Consider the following 21,593-nt stretch of genomic DNA (forward strand, 5'->3'; position numbering starts at 1 on the left):
ATAAGACCATCTGTGCAATGCTTCCAAACTCGACTTGGCCACACCTTTGGCTTCAAATAGCTCTGCCAGTTACCTTTGACCTTGACCTGGAGGTAGCACATGCTCATTCTAATTTCAGGAAAAGACACCCTTTTCTGTGGCAAATGCTAGAGACGGACTCTTCTCCTTTCCAAAATAAAATAGAGACCCATCTGGAACAAGACTGCCCGCTGCACTCCACCTGTGCCGGTCATGGCCTGAGGCGAGGAGGTGTGGTGCATCAGCACGCCAGCCCTTCATTTGTGTTCCCCACACGACATACGGTCACCTTACAAAGCCAAGGCTGAGCGGGATTTGAAGGAAGGAGAGAGAATCTGGTGGACCAAAGGAAGCATGTCTATTGTAAGCAATGCTGGAAGGTTTCCTACTTGATAAAACAGTGAAATGCTGCATCATAAGCCTTTTCAACAGATAACCCAATTGTCATAGACTTCCTTCACATGGTCCAAAAAATGACAGCGGCAAAGGTACAGGCTCTGCACTCTGGAATAATTCATATGAAAAAGAATAAACGCGACGGAGTCCTTTCCCCATCAATTTCCTACAATGGAGTTAAAAAGCTTAACTGTTTCAAGCGTTAAGGATTACAGGCTGGGTGCTGTAAAACTCCAGGAGCCTATGTTTTGTTCAGCTTGTGTGGCTTCATATACGAAAAGAAATAATTGTTGTGAAGAAATAAATTAGAGCCATTTGGGTAATCATGCAAGCCAGTCGAGTCAGGACCAACTCTTGCCTGTTTAAGACAATCTTAGCACACCGGTCCCCTTTTGCTTCAGTTCCGTGGGTTTCCCATCTGTCTGCTTGAGCAGCATCATACAGTGCTCCCACTCAAGCTGCCTTCCCAACATGTTTGTTTTTACCCTTTGACGATGAAGGTTTCCCAGGCACCAGCAGCATTATTCCCATGTGAAGAGGCGCGGCAGCTAGGGGAGCCTCCCGGCTGTGGACACCAGCATACGGCTCTCAGACACAGCTTGGCACCGGTACACCAGGCACAGGCCTGATCCCCAGGCTGGACGATATTAACTCAAACAGGATGAAAACTCACAAACACTCTATTTTAGGTATAAGATCTGGGCTTTTTTTTTTTTAAAGACAGTTCATATGCCTTAAAAAGTATTCTCTCCAGATTATAAAAGGTTAGTTAAAATTGTTTAATAGGAACAATCTTGGACAAGCAGAAATAGCTTTGATTTGAAGAACTATAGCCATGTACAACTGGGAAGGCTCCACAGGGTGGTCGGATGGGACGGTCTGTACCTGGTCTAGAGACTTTGCATTAGACAGGTGACTGATGGACATTCTGCCCTCTCTCAAGGCACACGCCACTTCTGAAAACTGTCAGCTTTCCACACCGGCTATGATATTTTATTTACATTTAAAAATAACTTTTCTTCTTCAGTGTAGTGGAAACGCCCAGAGACCAGTCACTGAAACCCCTCCCTAACACAAGTGCAGAACAGCTTTATTGATCTCTGGATTTGTCCAGTCATTCCGAATGTCATCCAGGTGGTTATCAAAATCCACAAGTGTTTCGTAGGACCGGCTGTCCAGGAGCGATGCTGAGATCCTCTGGGCCTCTGGCCAGTCTTCACAGTAATCACTATGAGGTGAGACAGGAGAAGTCAGCCTCTTACTCAAAACGCGTGGCTTTTCAATAGAGTAAACAGGAAACCAGCCGCGCGCAGAGTAGTATAAAGGAAGCCAAGGGTGAACTCTAGCAAACACATCTAAACACATGAAGGTGCATATAAAGGATATGAAACATGCAAGAGATAACCTTCAAATGAAATTCTGAAAAAGCTGGAGGTAGATGACTGATTGCAAATAAACCACAAAAGCCTGGGAAGAGGGTCTGGCTTAGGCAAAGGTGGCCTGGGATTGGGAGGGGAGACCCGTGAGTGACAGGCTGTCTCCACTGCTTGGAAACCCTGTAGGCCTGTCCTCCGGGGGCTGAGGAACACCCGTGACTTCTGTATGAGGTGTGCACACTTCTCTAGAGAACATGTAGCTTAAAAACCCAGGAGGCGGGGGTCAGGCCTCCCGTGCAAGCAGCGTGCCGGGACTGGCCCCAGCGCACGCGGCCCGCGGGCCCCCCCGGGAATGGGCACTCACTAGTGCGGGTCTCTGCAGCGCCATTTGTTTTCGTGGTGTTCATACACGTGGATCGTGGGGACCACACAGTCCATCGTGAACTTAGTGTTGTCTACCTGCAACGAGACGAAGGGCGCACTCGCGAACAGAGCCAGGACCTCCGCGGCAGCCTGCGGGTCCCTCCCTGGGGCTCTCCCACGGGGGAGGACCCCACAGGGATGGCAGGGACGGGCTTCTCACTGCCCACCACGGCAGACACCCCGCCTCAGAGTGCACGCCACCACAGCGCAGGCTCACGGTGTATCGCATGGGAGAAACACTGAGCGCTTGACTGCTTTCTCACACACTCGAAGCTTCCAAATGTTACACTGCCTTCCCTGTTAGAATTCCATCTGAACTGAGAGAACAGGGCTCCTGACATGAGCTATGTCCGTCCCTGCTCCCTCTGCTGTGCTGGTTGACCTAATTCAATGCGTCTCAGACTTGAGTGTACGTTGGAATCATCTGGAAGCTTATGGAGACATAGATTCCTAGGCCCCCAGAACCTGCATTTCCAATAGATTCCCGGGTGGTACTGATACTGTCAGCATGGGGATCCCACTTTGAGACCCACTGTAGCTGAAAGACCCCCCACCTCTGGACACCCGTGTGCCATGACTGCAGCGGCCCTGACTCAGCAACTTTAAGCCTGCAGTTGGGAGAAGACGGCCGAAAGAGGCCATGGTCTGATGAAGTAAGTACCTGCAGAAAGGAAACCGCTCACAGACAAAGCTCCCCGTCAGCAAGAGGCTGCTCAGCAGCTGTCCCCACACACAGGACTCTGGAGCGAGCGGCAGTGACTCACCATGATGAGAGCCGTGTCACTGAAGCCCTCGGCGATTCTGGAGGCCACCTTTTCTGCTACCTGGTTTGGACTGAGAGGGAAGAACCAGCGAGGTTACCAAGTTTTAGCTGACGCTGGGCAACACTGTCTGCCTGTGGCAGAGTAAACAGCAATGACACAAAGACCAACAGCACCAGTAAGCTACCCCACCGTGTGGGGTTACACCCATTTAAGTAGCTTTTGGGGACTGTGATCCCGCTGCAGTGACTTGTTGCTCTGCTCAGGGCAGAGCAGGGGCCCTTGTCTTTTTGTGCATCTTTCCCTCTGTACAATCAGTCTCAGCTTTCTGAAGCAGGGACTGAACCAGAAAGAAACACACTATACAGTTACGACCCTGTTGTTGTGATTGAGGTGAAAAAAGCAGGCTTAATGCTTTATAAAAATAAATTTAGCCAGTATTCTATTTTTACCTTTAAAATTGAAAATTTACAGAGGTGTGTGATTATCTGCAGCATCGTATTAAGAAAAATGAAACAAAAAACAATGTAATAGAGAAAGGGCCCTAGGGATTCTCATCCCCCAGTCACCCTGGAAAGCCCTTAGAGTGAAGGCAGCGCTGCACAGGTGTCTTGAGGGCCGGGGTCCCGCAGCCACCAGCTCATCTGTCCAGACCCTCCCGGAGGCTCCTCTGTCACGGCTGTGGGCGGAGTGCCTCCTGCTCCGGGGCCTGCACCACAGGCCTGGGTTCCAATGTCTTTCAAGTTCAGTGCAGCAGCTTGAGGGCAAGGGCCAGGAGTCCGTGGCTCAGCTCAGCACAGAGCTTAGCCTGGGGCAGGGGATTCACACTCTGGCAGCTTCTTTCGTGTAATAAGACCAAGACTGACACAGGCCGTGAACAGGCTCTAGCTCATCAACAAAGGGAGGCAGGTGGACTCGAAGGAGGGGCTGGTAAGAGACGCACTGAGGAGAAACCAGAGGCATGCATGGATGCAGGGACCAAACAGTCAGAGATGTCTTGGGAAAAGCTGAAGAATCAGGGATCAGAGAGCAGCTCTGCATGTCGTCCACAGAGAGGCTGGCACAGAAGCCCCTCTGAGTCTGCGCTGCGCTGGGGACCCTGCCACCCTCAGTCCTGACTGGGCCCAGTCCTCTAGAATAGAACAGTTCACATCTCTGGAAGTGCTCCATTGGCTTACTGTATTATTTCCCCAAATGCTACTGAGTCCCACCACTTGCCTATGCTGGGCGAGTGGACACGAATCCGGGAGGCATTTGGTCTGGAGCCCTTCACTGTACCCCCTGACTGCCTGGACACCGGAGCCCGTCAGCTCTGCCTGGCCACATGAGCAAAGCTTCAGGGTCACCCAGCTCGTGCCTCTGGCTGCTCAGGGTGCCAACTCCTCTGGGACTCTCTCTGTGAGGTCATGTCAGGCTGGCTGCTGGCCACATCCCTTGACCAAAGGACACTGTTCTTCTCAGGGCGGCGGGGTGGACACAACTTCCTGACCCGACCCATCTTCATTCCTTCAGGCAGGGCAGGTGCCAGCTTTTGTTACCAGCTCTGGGTAATTGCACCACCCTCCTTTCTCTGACAGACGATTCACACCTCTGGAGATAACCAGCTTATTAAGCCCACCTCAAATTACCCTAACATTAGGATGTCATCAGTTTTTCTGCTAGGACATTGATGCAAAAACAAAGCAAAGATCTCAGCTTTGCTCGTTAGTGAGAACCACCATGGGGGCAACTAGCTGGATAAAAGAAGAAAACAAGACCCATTATATGGGAAAAGTAGCAAACACCATGCTTTCGTCAAAGCAGCAGACCCAAAGAACACCAAACCTAAAAGTTGCTTTTTTTTTTAACCCCCAAAAAGAGTGGAGTTCTTGCCTGGTGCTCTGCCCTACATCAATCCCAGTTTGGGAATGGGAAGCAAGGCACAGCTGAGGGGGGACTGAACAGGAGGCGCTGGACTGTTGCTTTCGCTTCCAGAATTCCCTTTAAGCAAAATAAAGACAACACAGGACAGAATCCCAGCATTCATCTGAGTCTTTAGAATAACTGGTGTTTGGAATGACCCGTACCCCAGCCCTCCTGGAATACTATCAACAGCACGGAAGGGCACTGTTCCCACAGACTGCGCCCCAGTACCCCTGCAGTACTATCTACAAGCACGGAGGGACTCTGTTCTGACAGATTCTGCACCCGGAGCCCACTGAGGGGTTTCGAGGGGTTTCACATGGATATACCTGGCATCCTTTACTCGTTCATTAGCTTGATAATAACCAGCAATCACGTAGCTATTATCTTTGCACCACGAATCAATCTGAAAAGAGAACAAAATTTTGGAAGAAAAGGTGAATGCTTTTTCTTTAAACATCAAGTCTCAATAAACAAAGGAACCTCCCTCCCTCAACCAAATGCTGGGACAAGACAAACAGAACTCCTGTATCCTCCTCCCTAAGAGAATGAAATGGGGGAGTTTCCTGGTGGCCTCTGTTGTTCGGTCGCTAAGTTGTGTCCTAGTCTTTGCAACCCTCATGGACTGTAGCCCACCAGGCTCTTCTGTCCATGGGATTTCTAGGATTCTGGGCTTTCACTGCTATGGCCCAGGTTCAGTCCTTGGTTAGGCAACTGAGATCCCACCAAATTATGGTGGTGGTATGGCCACCAAAAAACAAACACACACTAAATGGGTGTATGGGTGTTCAGGGGAAAGAAGGCCACCGCAATTAGCTCTTCCACAGTCCGCAGGAGGTCAGAGAAAGCAAAGAGCATAGGCTCCCCCTCTCTCGGAGGTGGAGTGTCTTCCCACAGAGGAGGAGCCTGCAATGGCCGGGGGTGGGGTGGGGTGTGAGGCTGGACACTAGGAATGACCTCCTCCCCTAGTCCCAGCAGAAGGCTCCAGCGCATACACATAATGAATGGGTGCAGTGCTGTGGGTGAGGGGGAACCAGTGTTATCCACTTTCTCTGACAAGATGAAGCACTGAGGCCTTCTGGGGCTTGAACAAGCCTTCAGGTCGTTAAAATCAATCCTTCACAGATAGCAAACTAAAGAGCTCAGAGAGGGTCTAAGCTTGCACAGCCAGAAAACAGAGGCAGCATGGGAATCTGAGTCTCTTTCAAAGTCAAGTCCTTCAGTACTGTTATTTCAGTATTCCTTGTAATACACTATGAAAACCCTCGTGCTGGGATGTGGGGTGCAGGGGAGCACGCGTGCATGCACTCACACACTTCCCTGTGGCATGCTTTTAAACGGGAGCATGGCCGCAGATTTTGAAAGTTTTTTGTTTTACAATGCCACTCTTCTCTCATCAGATTTAGCATCCTGCAGATCTAATGCGATTATTAAAAACAACAAAAGGTCGTCCTGTTTTGCTGTAACGGAATTTTAATAATACACTGCAGGAAATTCTATTCTCGGCTTGCAAAAGAAGAGATACAACTGATCCTCAATTTTTTTCAAAGTGAATTAACTGGTTAAAAAGGGTTTCTTTTCTTTCTTTTCCCTTTTTAAACATAGCTCTATTCGTTCTTTTTCTCAAATTCTGGTTTGGGACTCCAACAGTCTCCTTTATGACTAAAAGCAGACATTACAAAATGGTCACAGTCCAAGGTTCCCTGGCTCACACGAGGATTAGAATAGTAATTCTGCCCTCCTAAGAGCTCACAAATTACCATACTGGGTCAAAACCAAGGCTCAATGAACCAATTAGAGGCTTTGGTCATCCACCCAAGAGATGAGGGCTATGTCGCCAAAATATTTATAATGGCTCTTTCACTCTAACTTTGAGGCAAATTATTCCACAACTACTTATATTTTATTTCTATCACCTCTTAAAAGAATGAGTCTTGGAAACTCTACTGCTGCTTACAGCAGCAAAATTCTTTCATTTCTTTCTAAATTTACCTCCACGTGGTATCCAAGGGCATAGCCTAGTTCTAAAATCTGGCACTTGGTCCCATTTCCTGAACTCACACCTACCTGCTGGCCCGCCCTTTGGTGTCGCCCTCTTAGCCTTTGTTTCTGATCGAAGACTGGTCTCTTGAGGGCGTCCTCATGTAGGTGATCCTCACGTCTGCCCACCTCTGCGCCCCTCGCCTGGCTCCGCGTTGTGGGCTGCTCTTACATCCAGGGTCACAACTACAGAGAGTGTCCTGAGTCTGGTACGAACACTTAGTGGCCTAACACAGCACAGATCTGTCTCACAAGTCGGAAGTCGAAAACAAGTCTGTGGGGCTGCCTCTTGGTGGAGACTTGAGGGGAGAATCTGCTCCCTGCCTTTTCCAACACGGAGAGGTCACAGGTCACCGCATTCCTCGGGTGGTGGCTGTCTCACTCTGACCCCTGCTTCTGTGGTCAAAATTCTCTTCTCTGACTCTTACCCTGCTGCCTCTTACGTGGACCCTTGTGATTATACTGGGTCCATCAGATAATCCAGGATAATCATCGCATTTCAAGATCCTTAACTCAATCTTATCTGCAGTCTCTTGTTCCACGTAAGGTTACCTGTCCAAGGGTCCAAGAACTAGGACGTGGACATCTTGGGGGGGCATTTTTTTGGGCCTGCCACAGCAACCTTTAATGCAAGGATAAGATGATCATTTCCCACTGCTGCTCTCCCGCAGCAGGCTGCACCACGAGCGCAGGGTATTAGTTCCCTGGACGGACGCTGAACTCAGGCCACAGCGGTGAGAGCCCCAAGCCCTGACACCAGGCCGTCGGGAGCTCCCACAGCAGTCTTCGGTGAGCAGCCTGAGCTGCTCCCCGATCTTGCTCCTGGGCTGAAGGGAATGGTTTGGGATTCAGTCCCCAGGAAACACACAGGGTCACCCTGTACCTGTGCTCAGACAGCAGAGAAGGCATCTGACAGGATGGTGGATTCTTGTGACAAATGAACGCATAACTCAACTGACACTTTACCTAAAGAGGGGTGGATTCCTATATAAAACACTCTAAAGGCCTAACCAAATTCTAGCAGAAAAATAGTGTCATGACCTTAAACTTCTAGTAGAACTCTTTGCTTTTTGTTTGTTTTTCTGGCTGCATCACATGGCTTGCAGAATCTTAGTTCCCTAGCCAGGGATTGAACCTGAGGCCCCAGTAGGGAAAACATCGAGTCCTAACTACTGGACCTCAGGGAACTCCTAGCAGAACTCTTTGAAGAGGCTGCTCCCAAAGTGAACCAGGTCACAAAATGATTCAAATAAGAACCACCAAATGAAGTCTGGATGCCTGTGATGGGCATGCACAGCCTGTCCACTGTCCAGAGAGACACCAGTAGCCACCAGTTGATGACTGGAGAACCAGCCATCAGAGTCCACCGAAGTAGCGAACACAAGCTTCAGTGGAACCAGACATCATCAGTGAGTGACAGAGCATAGCAGAGTCGGTGTGTTGGAGGAGGCAAGCAGTATGGACAGTCGGCCGAGTGGGGATGGGGCAGGTGGCTCTTGAGGGGTTTCAGAATCCTGCAGTCAGCCCAAAGAGCTTGTTAACAAAAAGCCCAAGTGGATTTAAGTGGCAGATTATACAGCAGGCAACTCACACCCTCCAAGTGGGGCAGGACAAAGCAAAAGAGCTGAGAAGCTGTCTGAACTCTGTTCTCAGTGAATTCGTTTCTGCTGCTATGGTGTCCTCCTGTGATGCATCTTGTGAACAATCAAAATGAAAACGTTCACAATGGCACTCTGATACCTGGTAAGTGACTTTGATACAAGGTCCAAATCCTGCTTTCACTTATGCGGTTTCCTTTACTTATCAGATGGAAAGAAGGACACTGTCACCTTGGCACAAGCCGCCACCCTCTGTTCACGTCTTTCAGGCCTGCTCCCTCGCAGACATGCAGGAGAACTACTACAGGCTCGGGCCCACTAGTCCATTCCCAGCTAGGCTGGACAAAGAAAGCAGCTTCTCTTGGCAAACTTGCTAGTGTCCGCATGAGCGAGGCACCTGGAGTTCTAGTAACACCGCATGCACTTCCATGACCACAGCCACAAAGCAGGCAAGGCAGGGAGCTGCTAACTAAGTCACCCCAAGGAGGGTGCTGCTCCCAGGCTGGTCACTTACAAGCTAGGTGTCTGGGAGCCTCCCTGTCTGCAGCAACACCCAGGCCCGGAAGTCTAAAACTAGAGGGGTTGGCGATTTTCACGGAGAAGAAAAAGATCCTTAAATCAGCAGCTGATTCTTCCATGAGGAGGAGCTGGCTTTGGAGGACAGCGTTGGAGATAAGGGGCCTGGGAACAGAGAGCAAAGGTCACGGGAAGAACTGAAAGGAGAGCCCAGAGCAGCCAGCTCCCTCTCCCAGGAGGAAGTAGGGGGCTGAGCGGAGAGCCAGAGGGGCGGTAGCCTGTGCATATGAGCACAGGGAAAGCACACATGGGGGCGGCAGAAGGAATCCCAGGCCCAAGTCAAATGAGAAGTCATCAGAGCAGAAGGTACCAACAAGCAGCTCCCAGCACTAGGAAATCACAGTGGGGGGTGTGTGTGTGTGTGTGTGTGGGGAGGACAAAGAGGGCTTAGGCAAACAGCAGCTTTATGCTAATTTCCCTACTGACATTTTATGGGTTTTTGCTATTAGAAATAATTCCATCACTACTTACGTCAAAGGGTTATAAGGATAAATTAAGATAACAGGCCTAAGTACTTAAAAAAAAATAGAAAGCACCCAGAAATGCAAGGATTTTTTTTAAAATGGAAAATTATAATGAAAAGCCTTGCAAAGGAATTTGATGCTGCCCTTTGATGGACAGAATATCAAGTCAGTCTTTCCCACTTATCAAAAATAACCCAATACAAAACTCCCTGAATAGAAACAAGCCATCAGAATTAGCCGTTTATAGTTTTATGGATTTAGATGCTTTATTAAAACATTTTCTACAGCTGATAAACTATGGCTGAGATTTTTCATTGCCTTCAGGTTATAAAGTTGCTAAGACAAAAGCTGCATGATATAAACTTAAATATCTTAACAGTAACACAAAAACTTGTAGATGGTTTCAAATGGCAATTTTTTTCTTTATGACTTTATTTTCAAAGTTATTTAATTTGTACTCAATTGACATTGTTCTCCTACTTGTTAAATGCTGAGTCTATGATTCAAAGTTTTGATCAATATAAGGAAAGTGAGCACAAATTACCATATTGCTTGGCAGGACAGACATTCAGACAGTTTTTACTGTCTTAAAAGAGGCTAAGTGCAGAAAACCTAGTTTGCACTTAATTCTGTTGGACAGGAGACTCCAACACTGAAGGGCACATTTGGGGAAACACTGGAAGGTGCGTCTGGAGTATAGATGCAGTGGTGCAGAGCGAGCAGTGCCCCTGAATGATTTCTACGATGAAATCTGTCCACTGCTCACGTCTCTCTCTGTCTGGTCCCTTTATACTCTACCTTCTAGCTCATCTCTAAAAGTCCCCCCCCGGGTTTTCACCTGGTCCCTCTGTCCCCTTCCTCCAGCCTTGCCCCTTGGGCCACCACTTGCATGTCCCTTTCTCTGGGCAGCCTGCCCTCCCTGACTCTGCCAGCCTGGGTCAGCGGACCCCTCCCCACTTTCTGCTTGACCCCTCCATATGGCACTTATTCTTCAGTACTGTACTTGTCTGCCTGGTACAAGTTCAACCGCTACACACGTACTGTATTTGATCCATAGCAATATCCTTCCCCCTAGCATAGGCTTGGCTCTACTGGAAAGCTGGATAACCCTGCTTAATACTCCTGGTCAATAGAGTTCCCTGCGAGTGACTGACTGCATTGCACATATCCAATCACCACACAGTTATCTTGATAGAATAATCAAGACAGGGAGCTGAAAAGACTTGCATTAAAACAGACACACACATACCCCAGGAACACACTGATACCAACAGCACATTTCTTCAGGAGCTAAAACGGTTGATTCTATACACATCATCTACTTTCTATCTATGTTCTGCCCCATGATGATAGGAAAAATTCACATATGACTCAGTTTAACAGGTACTCAAAGATGTGCCCAGTAAGCTTAGGCAAGGACTGCTGGTCTAAAGATACTTCCTGCTTATTAAGAATTTACATGGGTGTCATAATTAGGTATTTACAAAATGGATTCATTTTACTTGTTGGGATGTAGAGAAAAAGGATTTCTACTACTCTTCTCAAACTTAACTACTCTTTGCATGAATCAACTAATTCTCTTTTAGTATCTTAGTTTATACATAATCGAAAAATTCTACCTCAACCCAGGCAGGTCTGAGCCTACTCCTCCCTAAGGTTTTAACTCCAATTTACAGGTGGTCGTTTTTCCTTCACTGGTCACCATACCTCAACAACTACGGCCTAGAATTCAATAACCAGTCGGTCTGTTCCTATGTCACACCTTTTCCCACTGTACTTTAAATAAATCAGTCGTGAGCAGACCCACAGAAGTGTGCGGGCTGGAAGGCCAAGTCTGCTCTGGCTTTCAAATTCCACACAAAGTCTTCAGCTTTTAAAATCACGGGTGCATTCCAGATGTCACTAAGGAAGACAGACAAGCTCTTGTTCACGGAGCGCTCGACGCCGCCTTTCTAACCGTGGGTCCACCCTGGGTGTCCCGGGGCAGTAACGTGGTTAGAACCGCGCTTTGACACCTATGGCAGACACGGATCCGGCCGCGCGACGGTGCGCGCGAGCCCGCCGGCAACGTCCAAACTCCCCGCGACTCACAATTCCAAATACAGACGCTCGGTTCACAGCGGTTTGTCTCTATAAGGGCTACCGGTGTGAGAAAATCGGTGCCTTTTCCGTCGCCTAAGGCGTTCTAAAAATACCCGGGACGACTAAGGTCGCCCCTTCGGCCGCTGCAACGACGAGCTGCCTGCCACCTGCGGGGCGCTTGCTAAGTGCGTGCGGGCAAAGACCAACGCGCTCTCGCGGGTCGTCCGTTCACGGTCACGGCGAACTCGGCGGTGCTGGGTCCCGAGACTCCGGCTGGACCACCCTGACCTAGCCGGGACGGCTTGGAAGCCGACTGTCAGCCCGTCTCCTGTCCCGCTAACTCTGAGGCAAGCCCCTTCCCGCGCTTACCAAGGTGAGGGCCACCTCCAGCATGGGGGCGAGGGCCAGGGTGCCGTGGAAGAGGGGGATACAGTCCACGAAGAGGGTGTGGTGGGCGCCCGGGCCGCCCAGGGGCAGGTGCTCCTTGCGCGGCTTCTGCTTCTCGGCCACGAGCAGTCCGTTGACGGCGCAGTGCGGGTACTTCGCGCCGTGCAGCACCATCTTGCAGTAGGCCTGGGTGGTCAGCTTCACCCCGGGCATGCTGAGCCCGGGAGGGCCCCGGAGGCCCGGCGCCGGCCGAGGCCTGGATCCGCTGCCTGGCCGCGCGGCGCCTCAGCGGAGAAGGAGGACGAGGCGGCGGCTCCCTGGGGCGGCCCCGCGGCTGGCGAGGGCCCCTCACGGGCCCAGAACCGCTCGAGCTCCGCTCCTCGGACGCCGGCTAACCACCCGGGAGAGGCCGACGCGGCCACCTTAAGACTCCACTCGCGCTTTTCGCCGGGCGCCGCCGGAAAGCGGACGTCCAGTAGCCGCCGGAAAGCCGCCCAGTCCGGCGTTTTACGACGTTCGCCGCTCGACCTACTTCCGGTCCTGTGACCTCCCGCGCGGTCGGGCGCGGGGTGGAGTCCTCCTCGATCCCGTGGTGCTCCGCGGCTCGGCCTCGCTCTCTTCCGGTCGCTGGCAGCCGAGACGTAGAGGGCGGTCGCGGCGGGCACGGTGGGCAGCGGCTGGTCGGTGGCATCAGGTGAGGCGGGCGGTGGCCGGTCCGCGCCGCGAGGCTGAGGAGGGTCGAGCCCTGGGAGCCCTCGGGCCTGCGTGCCCACGGCTGGGCGCCCACAGGGAACTGACAACTGGGCCTCCTGTCCCGGTGACATTGAGGCCGGCCCTTGGGGACTCCGGGCTCGGGAGCCGCCTGGTCGCTGCTTATATGACGCCTGGAAGCATCCGGCCGGTCTCCACCTGTCCTTCCGCAGCCGCGGGCTGGTTGCGGCTCTGACCTTGGAGTGTCCGCTGGTCGAGGGCGGGGGCCTGAGGGAAGGTTGCCTCGCGGGCTGCCGGCCGCCCCTCCCGAAGGTGCTGCGCCACCGCCCGGGGTGTAACGGGGCTCCCAGGGAGGCGCCCCGCTTCCTGGCCTGGTAGACGCTCGGCACTCGCTCAGGCGCGGGCCAGGCCGGGGAGAAAACACGGGAAACGGAGGCGAGTTCGGCCCTGACGTCATGCTTTTGTTGATTCTGCCTCTAGTGGGCTGCTTCCTGAATGAGTTCGGGATCTTTTCCATCATCAGCAGCCCCCTGAAAGGTCCAGATTTAAGGGAGGGGCAAATAGGGGAGCTGGACCTGACCCTGAAAAGGCCCACGTGAGAGGTGTGTCATCGCGGTCATTTGTTGTCCTGCAGGGATTGAAAGTGGATCAGGCCACCTTTGCATCCATTCCCCTTCATTTCCCCTTCTAAGCCGGGGCACATATTAGATCTGTAACCAAATAATGAATGCAGTGCGTGTCTCTGAGTTACTTTAAACTGTTTACCTTTTTCCTCTAGACGGTGGAGCCCATTACTGGCAGCACATTCTAGCTTTTCCAGTCTTCCTTAAACTATTCTTTTCCCTCTTTGCTTTTTAAGAAAGCTGATTTTTAAAAAAACAAAGGCAAAAAAAAAAAAAAAGCAAAATCCCTCAAACAAACCAGTTTTCTACCAATTGCTTTAAGTGTATATATATGAGACAGTTGGTTTATAAGGACGCTCCATTAAAACATGCTGTCTGCTGAGGGAAAAAAAAAAAAAATCCTCATCCTAGGTTATTTTAAAAGTTTACGATCAGTAATGAAGAACCGGTCACTTATGTTGGGGAGAAAAAGAAAAAAAAGAATTTTATTGATTTCCAGAATGCACTGGGGCAAAAAGAATCATTCCTAATAGGTGCTTACCCTTGTTCATAGTGAAGGTATGTTTTTATCTTTCAGAATGTTGGCAACCAGAGTATTTAGCCTGATTGGCAGGCGTGCAATTTCCACCTCAGTGTGTGTTCGGGCCCACGGTAAGTGTAATCTTTCTTTTTGCTCTGCTGCTAGTAAGGCCCTGTGCTAGTTTCAGATGTGGAGAGCTTTGATCCTGATCCCATTTTGTTGAGGAATTTGAAGGGAGATGCATGCAGTTTAGTGGTGCCTAGTTCTAGATTAAAGAGTTTTAATGACTCCTAGTTTGAGTCTTCGCTTATACTGATATTTTCTCCTCTTTCCTTCCCTTTCCATGTTTTCAGGTTCAAGTTCCACACCTTTTAAGAGATCCACACTATACCTGACTTTACTGTTCCATGCCCCCCACCAACCACCACTGTCTAGCCACTTACCTTGAATATTGTTTAAATTATTGGGACAGCAGAAGGGAAGGAACTTGGACTGGGTTTAATCTCATTTCTGCCTTGGACTTGCTGCTCACGTTTAGGAATCTGTTCTCTCACCTGAAATGTACTTAAAGAACCTAGTTCAGAGCCTGGCACATAGCAAGTTGAGTTTTGCGTTTATCAAGCATCTTCTTTGTAGCTGTCAGTGTTAGACACTTACAGTAAAGGAATATGAGACGTGGAATTAGTCCAGAGTCCCAGCAATCTGGAGAGGAAAGATTCAGGTAGGCAGTGTTTCAGTGAGAGACAGGCTCGGAGGAGAAGCATTTAGCCTGGTCTGAGGTACGGGGAGGGGCTTCTGGAGGAGAGGCCTTGCTCTGCTGAAGGGCTGGTGGGGTTCCCTCACACTCAAGAGGGGAATGTTATTCCAGGCAGAGGGAAAGCAAGCAGGAGGAGGAAATGGAAATCATTGTGACAGATTGTGTTACTGGGGAGTCAAGTGCAAGGCTTGAGTGATGGGTGATGCAGTCAAGAGCAAGACTCATGTATCCAGGGACTCAGGAGCTTTTGTCTGACCTGCTTTATGTGTGATTTTTTTTCCCTTGATGTTGTGTCCTTTAATTGGTGATACTTTGGTGTTACATTTCTGTATGTCCTTTATATAGCTCAGGATAACAGACTCTAAAAGAGATAATTTTAGTAAAAGCATTATTGAAATGTTATTTAAATGATAATATTTATTATTTAGATAATAAAAATTTTAGTTGTTAATACATACAGAAAGAAACACTCCTTCACTGAAAGGCTAGAAAGTCACTTAGGTCAAAGATTACCTTTTGTTTCCATTTTGGTTTTGCTAATGTATTTCCTTAGCTCTTTGTTTGTTTAGTTTGAAGTATAATTTACAGAAAGGAAAGTTTATTTTTTCTAGATGTTATGTTCTATGGATTTTGATAAACTCACTCAACTGTGTGACAATGACTCCAGTCAGGACATGCAACACTTCCATCACCCCTCAAGGTCCCTTCATGTCCCTTTGGTCGTTCTGATCTTCTGTGAGAAGGCAACTTCTGTCTCCTTCAGGGGCACTGACCAGGGCTTATTCTTAGGTACTGCTTTAGGCAGAGGAAGTCAGATGTAGTTGGTCCCTGCTTGCAGCCATCCGCTGGCTCCTCATGCCTCACTGGTCTCATCACATCAGACTCTCACAGGCAGAGAGCAGCCCAGACCAGCGCTCCACGGTGGCTCGCTCCCTGCCCCACGGGTGGTTTGTGTCTCAGATGTACCAGGCTGCCTCCTCCTGCCTCAGCTCCAGAGGTGTAGATGGTGCTTCCTTCGCGTCGTCACCCTCTGCGCAGGTGTCATTTTACAGGAAAATAGGTCCTGTCTCACCCTGTGTGCTTCCTTAGAGGCTGTGGGTTTGCAGGTAGTTTGAGGGGTGTTTACCTCTTTGAGTGCAAGCTTTTGGAAGCAGGGACCTGCAGGGCTTACTCACTGCCGCCTCTCGAGCACACGGTAGGCGGGTGGAGGAAGCTGCTGTCTCTCGGACGAGTCTCATCCTTTCATTCTAGATTTCTGGTCGTGTAAGTCATACATGAAGTGGTTCTGCACATAGAATAGCCATTGGGAGCCCTCACTGGCAGCTCAGGTGTTCGTGTGGCGACATGTCGGATTGAGACGGGAGCTCAGATTCCCCGGATTTCCTCAGCAGAGGCCCCCATATCTATCCAGATCGAGGATAGAAATGATAACCTTCAGTAGGATGCAAAATCTTTGCTTTTCTCTCCTTTTAAAAGGAATGTTTGGTGTGTTAACATCTATGTGTCTGTGTGGGGGCCTCCCCCACCCTTCCCATTTACTAGCGAACCAGGCCAAAAGTCCTGAAGAGCCCTTGGCAGCGGTGAGGTCACGAATTAGTCATTTTTGTTCTAGAAAATGCAGTTTTATGCTTAGGATGCTTCAAGGTTATAAGCATTTGCATCTTGAAAACAGTTTTATTAGATCTATTTCCCATGACACCCTGACACAGTAAAGGCTACACTTGAGCAGTTTTCAGTACATTCGCTGAGTTGCGCCATTGTCCTGTAATCAACTTGAGAACATTCTCAACACCCTAATTAACATCTATTTTTAATAACTCGTGTAAGCTGAGTGCTTTTTAGTCCACTCATTATTTTAATAGCGTCTTAGAGTTTTAAAATTGGAAAGTTTTAAATGAAAACTTTAGAAATGAAAATTATAACCATTTTCATCTCAGTCTCTTTGGGATAAGGTTGGGTATGAATATATGAGTGTGCTAGTCATAGGCAAGGCACCGGTGAGCATTTGGAGAATTTTTACTGCTTTGTTTAAGATCCAAGGTTTTCTTTCACTGTTGTTAATACGGTTTGGGAGATTTCAATCATTCAGACTAAGCTAATGGAGATGAAGCATTTTTGTAGGACTTTATACCTCCAGATTCATTCCGAACACAGAATTTCCTTGCAAATACAGGGTAGAATCAAACAGCTTTTTGCTGAGGGAAAACCTTAAAGTTTAAGATACTCTTTTTTTTCCCTGCTTTTTGAACTTTTCCCCTTTTTACTAGAGTACTATGTATTTATTGGGTACACAGCAATTTGAAGGTGCTGGAATTTTTATCTTTTTGGGCAGAAGTCTCCATTTCATCCTTGCTTCCCACTGATGACAACTTGGGTTTAACTTGTGTTTAGTGGCATATTCATGTGAGTATCTACACGTAACAGATTCTTAAAAAGAAAATATAACCCCGATGGTATTCTGTGACTTGGTGTGTACACAACTCTCTTCCCATTTTGAGCTGGAACAGTACTTGGCATACAGTAGGCACTCTAAACCTTTGTTGAACAAGCCAAATGGCTCCATGATACGCATTTCTAAGGTTATTTGCTACTTTGCTGTAATAAGCAGTGCCGCAGGAGCCATCTTTTCATGTCTTTCTTTCTGAACTTTGAACCCTTGTTTCTTTTATGAGTTTTATATTGTTCTTCCCCATTAGTTGGAGTTCCTTGTGGAATGGCCTCCGTTTACTCCAGGCTTCAGTTAGTCCAGGGAACCTGAGTAGCTGTCCAGCCTCTGTATGAACCCTGGTAGTTGCAGGACATGCTCTCTCGTTCTCCCAGGCAGGTTTCTGTTTTGCTGTGATGAAGAGCGCTGCTGTTACCATCTGCCCTCCGTCCTCACCTGCTCTCAGGGCCACATGGGGCGAGCCTGCTCCCCATGTCACAGGACCGTGCTGCGGTTGTCTGGAATGGGGGCCACAGCCCCTGGGATGACTGAGGTTTTCAGGGTGCACATACCTGGACTGACTTCAGTTCTTAAAAGTACCACCTTGTTTGTAACGGAACCTACGTGAGTTTTAAATATTTGTCCAACATGTTTTTTAGGAAGTGTTGTAAAGAGTGAAGATTATGCTCTCCCGGGTTACGTGGACCGGCGTGACTACCCCTTGCCCGATGTGGCCCATATCAAGAACCTGTCTGCCGGCCAGAAGGCCTTGAAGGAAAAGGAGAAGGCTTCCTGGAGCAGCCTCTCCATCGATGAGAAAGTTGAACGTGGGTATTGACGGCACCACGGGCAGCCTGCGTTGGGCGAGAATTCTCCTGGATCTGGACTGGGCCCAGAGACCAGTGTGCTGGGGAGGGTGGGGGTGCTGTGCGTCTGTGGGGCTGTCCAGGGCCTCAGCTCTGCCAGCTGGCTGAACCCCCTCCCAGGTGGTGCTGTCCATGCTCGTGGGCTCCAGCCCCCAGGAGGAGCAGGAGCAGGGTTGCAGAGCCACCGAGTGGAACTCGGGATGGTTTACATGTGCGAGCAGCTCCTCACCGCCTCTGCTCGCTGGGGCTGGGTGTGCTAAGTACTGATGGAAGATCGCTGACACACCATCAGGAAGAAGGCACGTCACACGGACCCCGTGCCTTCCTCTAAATGAGGAGGAATTTCAGGGTCTCCATGTATCTCCTCCCCCCCGCCCCCCGAGTGTGAGGACACTGTGTTGGGGCCTGAAGCCTGTGGTGGTTATCACTCCGTGCTCCACCACACAACGCGCCCCCCCCGCCCCCCGCCCAGTGTGAGGCACTCCATGCTCCACTGCACGCCGCCCCCTGCTGAGTGTGAGAGGGGTGTCGGGGCCTGAAGCCTGTGGTGCTCCTCACTCTGTGCACTCCCCCCCCACCCCCCGTGCTGGGGAGCTCTACCTCGAGGCGGGCGTCTGCCCGCAGCACGGTCCTTTCTCTCCTCAGTGTACCGCCTTAAGTTCAAGGAGAGCTTTGCCGAGATGAATAGGAGCACAAACGAGTGGAAGACGGTGGTGGGCGCGGCCATGTTCTTCATCGGCTTCACCGCGCTCCTCCTCATCTGGGAGAAGCACTATGGTGAGTGGGGCGGTGCGTCACACAGACAGGCTCTGCCATCTGGGCTCCATCCTGGAGTGTTCACCAGCTTTGGGAGGCTGGCTCGTGTGAACTCAAGGGGTGTGCCCTGCGGCTGATTGATCCTGAACGGGCCACGCTTGGTTGTCCAGCCCAGCACATTTCCAGTGGCTCATCTACTTGGCGGTCAGGTGTCAAGGAGAAGGTGTGGTGGAAGTTAGACTGAAGAGGAGGACACTCTTACCATCGGGGGCTGTTTGGGCTGCAGGGACTGCAGCTCGAGTCACCAGAGGTCTGGGTCTTCAGACCTAGCAGCTTCTGCTCGGCCGGCGGCGGGGCCGCCTGCTGGTTCTGGTGCTGCCTGTCCTGTGTTCTCTGTTCTGTGGGGTAGGTCGGCCCGTTCTGCGTGTGGACGTGGGGCGGTGACAGGCCTGTGACTGTCGCTCTTCCATGAGTCGCCTTTGGTTCTGCTTGGGCTGCATGCTTGCCAGTGCACCTGCTGTCTGTGTCCCGCACAGGAGACGTTCTGCTCTAGCGCTGTGTTTTCGTGCTCACTGTTAGAAACCAGGGTGTAATTTGGGAGTACCAAGTTGTCAGTGCGCCGAGTTTAAAACCAGCGCGTTTGTGTGAGTGTGGGTGTTGAGTGGCCGATGACGGTGCTGATCAAGTTGCTAGTGCGATGGGGCAGACTCACGTCTGTGACGTGTTGGCTTAGAAACACCTTGTCAAGACAGTGTCACCTCACGCCGTTGTTTTGGACTGTAGTGTACGGCCCCATCCCGCACACCTTTGAGGAGGAGTGGGTGGCCAAGCAGACCAAGAGGATGCTCGACATGAAGGTGGCCCCCATCCAGGGCTTCTCGGCCAAGTGGGACTACGACAAGAATGAGTGGAAGAAGTAAGGACCCGCGGTTCCCGAGTCTGCACCTCGCCTGTCCGGTCGCCTCCATGCAGCTCCGCATGCCCACTGGAAGCGCTGTGCTGCAGCACCAGTGCTAATAAACGTGCGGTTACGTGACGGCCTCGTGGGTGGTTCTTTGACGGTAACTGAGTGAAGTGAAGCAGCACTGGACGTGCAGGAGGTTTCTCCCAAGTGTCTGTCAGCAGTCAGTACCTTTCGGGTGTAAGTGAACTGGCAAAAACAAATTGTATAAGGACTAGCATGTGAAAACTAAAAATATCAAGTCCTTGGCAAGAGGTTTTTATGAGTAAAATCCCATTACAGTAGCCAGGCTGACAGGTGTCCCTGGGGTCGCTTTTTTCCCGGAACTGTCCCCTTCAGATTGTTGGTGTTGGTTGGAGTGTGTGACCACAAGGCTGGAAAGGGCAGGCTGAGTTCTGTGTCTCCTGCCTGATTTCCTGACTGTTCTCCACCTCTTTATCTAAGAAGCCACAGTGACGCCAGTGCCAGGCACCCTGCCCTGGCCCCCGGCAGGCAGGCTCCCTGTGGGGGCTCCTGCTGTCCTGTGGTTCTCCTGCTGTCCTGTGGTTCTCCTGCTGTCCTGTGGTTCTCCCTCCCTCACTCTAAAGTCCATTCCCCTCCCTGGATCCTGGGGCCCCTGCAGGGGGTGGGGTGCAGAACAGATCCCAGAACACAAGCTGCGTGATGGGGGCTGCCGGATAGCCGGTGCAGAGGGGCCTCCCAGCAGCATTGGTGCAGGGGCAGGCAGGCGGGTGGGGGAGGAGCTATAACTGGAGGGGAATTGGGCCCTAGAACTCACACGGGGGAGTGAGATGGAAAGATGGCCATAGGTAGGCTCGTAGGAGCAGGTTTAACTGGAGCCCCCGACCGTGGTGTCTTCTGGCTTGTTCTCAGAGGGCCAGCTGACCCCCTTTCCCCATCTCCCCCAGGCCCTCTGGTGGGAGAGGAAGTGCTGGCGCGGCAGGGTGCAAATCTGGCTGTGAGGACCAGGGGGCTCTGGGTGGCTCGGGCCTCCCCCTCGGCGATGCAGTTTTCAACTCCTTTCCGGGGAGGGCTCCTGTTACAGGACTGACCTGGCCCACCATGTGGCTCTTCTGACCCTTGAGTGGCCCTGGGGGGGCACCTGCCCTGCCCAGGCGCTCGCCGTCTCCTCAGAATGACGGTAAGAGGAAGGGGATCTTCCCAGGTTGGAAGTTGGCTAGGGGCTGAGGGTGCTGTCCGAGTGGGGATGGGGGGTGGCGGAGGCTGACCCCCAGACTCGGCCTTTCCACTCTGGTGGCTCCACGCAGTCTCCCTGGGCCTGGGGCTTCCCCTAAACACGTTGCAAGCAGTCCTGCACCTGCTTAGCGGATTACCACCTGCACCTGGGTGTCAGACTCCCAAGACGTGACTGGTCTCTCTGTCCTTCAAAAAAAAATCCCTTTATTTCCATTTTAGTAGGGATTCAAGAGGAAGCAAAATGAATGCTCGACCTAGCCCTGCATCTTGAAGCTGGAGGTCTGCTGACCACTTTCCAGATGGTCTGCATGTCCTAGGGGAGTGATGGTGACCACCACCCTTGAACACAACCCTCAGGGCTCACTCTTGGGGCCCCCAGGAGCGCTGAGGACAAGTGAAACAGTGGGCAACATCTTGAGACTACTCACGAGGTCTTGGGAGGGGGTGACGGAACAGGAGGAGGTCGGCGGTGGGAGGCCTTCCCGAGGAGGCAGCGTGTGAGCTGGGGCTTGATGACTGTCACCCACACTTGAGATGGTCACACCTGAAGGACCATGGACAAAGGCCTCAAGGAGGACAGGGCTCACTGGGTTCCAGGACCTGAAAGACGACCTGTGGTTCTGAGCCCCGTGAGCGGGAGGGTGTGGAGAGGAGCTGGCTGGGCCCTTGGAGGTGTGGCCACACAGCTCTCCCAGGGCGTTCAGGGAGACTGCTGTGGCTCCTTGTGTAACGTGAGGTCGGAGCAGGACTTCGA

At 51.0% G+C, this 21,593-nt stretch overlaps 3 protein-coding genes across 7 annotated transcripts in view; 2 read left to right on the forward strand and 1 right to left on the reverse strand.

Moving 5' to 3' along the window:
- The window catches only part of IRF8 (interferon regulatory factor 8), a 558,308-nt gene that overhangs the window by 441,373 nt on the left and 95,342 nt on the right, over positions 1-21,593 (forward strand). The window lies entirely within an intron of this gene.
- On the reverse strand, positions 1,177-12,561 carry EMC8 (ER membrane protein complex subunit 8). 2 transcript variants are annotated; one of them, XM_055553945.1, is made up of 5 exons: positions 12,006-12,521; positions 5,206-5,282; positions 2,978-3,047; positions 2,155-2,249; positions 1,177-1,642 (listed from the first exon to the last, which is right to left on the reverse strand). In XM_055553945.1, exons 1-5 carry the CDS (start codon positions 12,234-12,236, stop codon positions 1,483-1,485), a joined length of 633 nt encoding a protein of 210 aa, XP_055409920.1. In that variant the 5' UTR covers positions 12,237-12,521; the 3' UTR covers positions 1,177-1,482. The 2 variants fall into 2 exon arrangements, 1 of the variants encoding a protein (XP_055409920.1); XR_008704482.1 differs by having other exon boundaries at positions 1,613-1,642; positions 2,875-3,047; positions 12,006-12,561.
- Positions 11,988-19,715, forward strand: LOC129632379 (cytochrome c oxidase subunit 4 isoform 1, mitochondrial). 3 transcript variants are annotated; one of them, XM_055553949.1, is made up of 5 exons: positions 11,988-12,009; positions 13,935-14,008; positions 17,719-17,886; positions 18,571-18,702; positions 19,465-19,715. In XM_055553949.1, the coding sequence occupies exons 2-5, from the start codon at positions 13,936-13,938 to the stop codon at positions 19,599-19,601; spliced, it is 510 nt and encodes a 169-aa protein (XP_055409924.1). In that variant the 5' UTR covers positions 11,988-12,009; position 13,935; the 3' UTR covers positions 19,602-19,715. The 3 variants fall into 3 exon arrangements, with proteins under 3 accessions (XP_055409924.1, XP_055409922.1, XP_055409923.1); XM_055553947.1 differs by lacking the exon at positions 11,988-12,009 and adding an exon at positions 12,584-12,717; XM_055553948.1 differs by lacking the exon at positions 11,988-12,009 and adding an exon at positions 13,316-13,336.

The sequence above is a fragment of the Bubalus kerabau genome, chromosome 17 (assembly GCF_029407905.1).
Source record: "Bubalus kerabau isolate K-KA32 ecotype Philippines breed swamp buffalo chromosome 17, PCC_UOA_SB_1v2, whole genome shotgun sequence".
NCBI classification, from domain to species: Eukaryota; Metazoa; Chordata; class Mammalia; order Artiodactyla; family Bovidae; genus Bubalus; species Bubalus kerabau.

Coding starts and splice junctions, on each gene's coding strand:
- EMC8 (XM_055553945.1), bottom strand. CDS start 12,236: ATGCCCGGGGTGAAGCTGACCACCCAGGCCTACTGCAAGATGGTGCTG. Junction 5,283..12,005: donor TGGAGGTGGCCCTCACCTTG/GTAAGCGCGGGA, acceptor TTCTCTTTTCAG/ATTGATTCGTGGTGCAAAGA. Junction 3,048..5,205: donor GAACGAGTAAAGGATGCCAG/GTATATCCATGT, acceptor CTTCCCTCTCAG/TCCAAACCAGGTAGCAGAAA.
- LOC129632379 (XM_055553949.1), top strand. CDS start 13,936: ATGTTGGCAACCAGAGTATTTAGCCTGATTGGCAGGCGTGCAATTTCC. Junction 14,009..17,718: donor AGTGTGTGTTCGGGCCCACG/GTAAGTGTAATC, acceptor CATGTTTTTTAG/GAAGTGTTGTAAAGAGTGAA. Junction 17,887..18,570: donor CATCGATGAGAAAGTTGAAC/GTGGGTATTGAC, acceptor TTCTCTCCTCAG/TGTACCGCCTTAAGTTCAAG.